Below are 4888 nucleotides of genomic sequence, written 5' to 3'. Positions count from 1 at the left end.
TTTTTCTTCATTATCATTTGTAAATCAAATGTTGATTTTGATGTCATAGAAAGCGAGTACACCTTTTATTTGAATCAATTCTGTGGGGGAATGAAATGCCTATTTGTAACTTTTGCATGTAATTCAGCCATCAGAGCAGTCGCATGGTAGTGTCTAATATCATTTTTGTGGTGATTCAGGCTAAACTTTCATATATACAGTCCTGTTTTGAAAACATTGTAAGGGCAACCAAATAAAAAATGAATGAAGATGGTGAGAAAAAGTTATTGAAGGCCCAAATTAGCCAGATGGAGGATATTTGTCAGGAGGAGGTTACCCAAGATTAGGATCGAGAGGACTTTTTAGTATCAGAATTGTTAATTGTCAAAGAATGTCTTTTGAATGCTGAGAAGAGACAGAAGAAGGAAGTTGATCTTCTCCGTTGACACATCAAGACTATAGATAATTTGTTGTCATATTTGAAGTCAAAAGCAAGGATGATGTCTATGCCATGTTTTGGGTACATATCTTGTGGGATTAAATGTCAAGAAGGTGTGGGATTTGTTGACAAAAAAGGTGTTCCCATGTCTGAGTGGTGCAAAGATGTTAATCTATCTCTATTTGAAAGCTCCAAGGCCAAGGAAACTGAGGAAAACTCTGTTTCAAAAGGTAAAGACGACATGGTAGGACCTAAAGAACAAAGTGATGAAGAGTACACGGAGCGAATAGCAACAACTGTGATGCTAATGACTGACGTGATGGAGGTGCTTCTTAAAAGAACTATTATAGTTGAGACAGAGATTGTTGTGGAGAAGCAAAAAGCTTCTGCTAGTCAGGATCAAGTGAAGCAAAAGGCACTGCAGATTGAGAGCATGTGGGCACGAGTAGAAGAAATGGAGAAGGTTGCCAGGGGTACCAGTGGTGTCTTCAAGGAAATGCAGCAAAAGCTTGAAGATATGGAACAAGAAACATCAAGACAAAGACAACGTGCAACAAAAAATGAGCAGGAGCTCTGCAAAGTTAGGCATGATTTTGAGGTTCTAAGGTCTAGTATTGATAATTTAGTTGGTGCATGGGAGTCTCTCTTGTCCTCTGAGAAGAAAATCCAAGAAATGGAGAAAATTTTGGAAGGGTAAGCCTGCTCATCATCTATTATATATGTTTTATTTGGGCCAACTATCATGCTTTTTGAAGCTGACTTTTGACTGATCTAAATTTACTAGGTACAGGTTTTCATTGAATGTTCTCATTTTTAAAGAAATCTTAATGTTTTCTTATTGTATTTCATTCGTCGTCATCATTTTATCAAATGTCAAATAAGCTATATCTTCGTAGGGTAGACATCATGCAATACATATGAGAATGTGTAGTAGGAATTTAGAATTTAATGATATGTACAGGCCATCAACCAATTCTAAATACCATGTTATTGCTTTCTAGTTTAATATAAAATGGTATGTTCAAAAGAAATAGAATTATAGTGAGGAGCACTACTCGTGATTGATTTAAAGCAGTGTTTACAATGAATATGGTCCATATAGTTTTTTAGTCACGAAATTAGCCACATTTTTAAGATATCAAAATATGTAAATATAGGTCATGGAAGATATTCATTTATTAAAAGAACACTAAGCATTCATTTTTACATGTGAAACAACATTTATTTTCTCTAGATTGTCATTACTCGGATTTATCAAAAGTTCCAGGACAAAAAAATTCATGGAGGGGAAATAGACTTTGCTAATTATTTATTTATGAAATTCAGGCATGATTGAGTGAATGTTGTAAGTCTATCCATCAACACCAGAATATGAGATATTGATCTTCTACAGAATGAGATGCATGATGTAGAATTACATTTGTATACATTTGCTAAACAATTATTTACTCAGACGCTAGGTTAATTTCATTTCTCAGGTTGAACTAACATATTTTTGTTTTTATAATTTCAGTTTTATGCGTGTACTTATTAAAATTAGTAAAAGGCTATTGAAATATCCCAAAAATTGCACTTTTTTTGAGAATTACAGGCTTATATTATTTGCCCATTCTTTTTTCATTATGCCAGGCCGGTTCAATTATGTATTACAACATTACATTTGTTATATGCCCAGCTAAATTTTTGAAGCAGTTGAATTTCATCTCTTTAGCCATTTTGTTTCTTAAATGATTAATTTGGATTGCTCTGTATCCTTACATATTACATATGATAAGAGGAAGCTTTGTGAAAGCTTTATATACTAATAGAAGTCAAGTCATAGAGTTTGTTGTATATTCTAGTTCAACACTAGAAACAATTTTTGTGACTGGTAACAATATTCACTTTGTTTTCACCAATCAGAATCATCCACAAATAGAATGACGCACTACATGATAAAAAAAATTTAAAATATGTTAGAAAATGATTGATTATATTTACTAATGCATGTTTTTTCTATCTCGATAATCTTTCACCTAATTTTGTCCTCAATCTTGATTTATTAGTTGCAACTCATTGGATGATTTTGCATGGTTGATTGAAAGATTTATACATAGAACCATTCTCATTATGTTGTACCCATGAATATCGTATTATGATGTATACAAGGTGATAGAGTAGATGATATGCAATGTTTAATTCACCATGTTAGTTGTATTTGTTCAAATGGGTAACTTGTAGAATTAGTTTTTTTGGGCAACCAGACCTGAGTGGTGATAACGGGTTTACCCACCAATTATCATTAGAAGAAAGCATATATAGCATATGCATATCATTGCCAAGGATGCCAAGATGTTACTTGGAACTCGTTATATTGCGCAATGAGTCACTCCAGGTGGTGATTATAAAGTACATACACTATATGAATATCATTGTAACGAATGCTAGAAGGGAACTTCTGAAATTAGTTATATTGTGCAATGAGTTGTCCTGTGCGGTGATCATGTGTATTACTAAAAATTTACAATTATCTTTAGAGTAAATTATACATGGTAAGTGCATATCACTGTGAGGGATATGAGGAGAGTATCCTATGTGGGTTCATTCTCAAGAGAGAAATATGCGACAAGTGATTGCTTCCTAAGTAGTAGCGTTTGGTGTGATCATACTTCAAGGGAAATTATTCTATTTCTATGTATTGGATGTGGTCATCTTGGCCCATAAACATCTCTTTTGTTGTGTAATCTCTTAACTGATGCCCTGCATATTTTCGTTAATATTTGGGATATTATTATTCATTGATGTTTCAACCTTATCAGCTGATATAAGAGCAATAATTTGGGTAAAGTGGAAAGATTGACTATACTATGATCATGCATATCTGGATTATGATGATTTTTTTCAGTGCAAAGACAGGACACAAGCTGTCAGATTCAGAATCTTTTTCTTCCTTGCCAGAATTTGTAATTTAGACAATTCTAACACTTTTAGAAAGAGTTTTTTGATGGTTTTTCAAAGAACTGGTCAATCTCAAGTTCTGATTTTGGGCTAGCATTTTTTCCAAGTGAAATTGGAGCCATCTTAGCTGTCGGTGAAACGCTGGTTATTGTCCATATACATATTTGAAGACATCTTTATATTATGTTTTAATTCTTCTAAACAAAGAATTTCTTTTGATTCATTAATCATGTTGTGACATGTCTTTCAGATTGGTTTTTTCTGCAGGCAACCAATGTTTAGTATCCTTTTAATGGTATCTTAAAGAAAATTCACTTTACATTTATTTAGTTGTGTATCGTGACTGAATTCCATCTTATCTGGAATGACTACAGATGGTTGTGAATTTGTTTGAATAGAATATTGTTGTGTAACTTTCTTTTTCCTTGTGTTAAATGGATCTGGAGGAAAAATTGACAAAAAAGTAGACTTTGGTTGTACGTTGGATCTCAAACCATTTGTTAGCAGTTGACATGTAAGTAGCCCTTACAATATTATTTGCCAGTGGATCACATTTTTAGTGGAATCTAATAATATAGTTTTTGTAATATTTACTGGTTTTATAATAAATTTTGCACATTTGAATGATATTCTAGTTTCTCTGTCTATTGATCAATCACAAGAGGGCAATTTTAAGTACACTCTTTATGGTGTTCTTGTTCATGATGGCTGGAACACACATTCTGGTCATTATTTCTGCTTTATTCATTCATCCACAGGCATCTGGCATGCTTTAGATGATAATCGGGTATACATTTCCTACAGTTGTGAAGACATGTTTAATTTTGTGGAGCAAGCTCATTATAATTTGTGTATAACAGAATACATAAAAGAACTACAATTTTATGTAGAACCTTTTCTTTATACGGTAACACTAATTATACTAAAGTTGCTTAGATTGATTGAAGTTATTCTTATGATATTTTGTACTCTAGGTCTATTCAGTCAGTGAGAAAAGTGTGCTTTCCCAAAAAGCTTACATGCTATTCTATATACGAGATAAGAAAACTAGCATTCAAACAACAGGTGGGTCTAAATCTCAGTATAATGGCTCTAAACTAAAGAAGAGGGTGTCATTGAACATTGGACATCCAAAGGAAAACCACTTACAAGATTTATATTTCCCCCAAGTGATAGAAAACATGCATTCTTTCCAAACGACAACAATCTCTTTTAGTGTTGCAAGTGTAAACAAGATACCCCAACAGGTAGAAAATTTGTCAAATGTTAATTTCATTTCAAAAAGTTTAGAAAAGAACACAAGTTATGGCTAGTCATGCAGTAAATCCAGATCATCAGTAGATCATGACGCTACATTACAGATGGTGCCTCCAAGAACCAATGGTATTCAAACAAATAATGTCTTCTCAAGTCATACCATAAGTAATGGATGCACATTGAATGGGTCTAGTAATAATGTTAAGAAGCAAGAATTTGAAATAAAGGGAACTGATTCTATCGGTAATTTTAATGATATGGTTGTTAGACATTCTC

The 4888-nt window shown here is 33.0% G+C and overlaps 1 protein-coding gene across 1 annotated transcript; it reads left to right on the top strand.

The window, feature by feature from the left end:
• Positions 1–476: 476 nt before the first annotated feature.
• Positions 477–1115, top strand: LOC149566594 (uncharacterized). The gene has a single exon (XM_089816504.1). It carries the CDS (start codon positions 477–479, stop codon positions 1113–1115), a length of 639 nt encoding a protein of 212 aa, XP_089672630.1.
• The last annotated feature ends 3773 nt before the right edge of the window (positions 1116–4888 follow it).

This window comes from Cupressus sempervirens, chromosome 3 (genome assembly GCF_028749045.1).
Source record: "Cupressus sempervirens isolate cs-2001-9-10 chromosome 3, ASM2874904v1, whole genome shotgun sequence".
Taxonomy (NCBI): domain Eukaryota; kingdom Viridiplantae; phylum Streptophyta; class Pinopsida; order Cupressales; family Cupressaceae; genus Cupressus; species Cupressus sempervirens.
This window is presented reverse-complemented; position numbering and strand designations above follow the sequence as displayed.

Bases quoted from the DNA above. Each gene is read 5' to 3' on its own strand.
- LOC149566594 (XM_089816504.1), top strand. From the start codon at position 477: ATGATGTCTATGCCATGTTTTGGGTACATATCTTGTGGGATTAAATGT.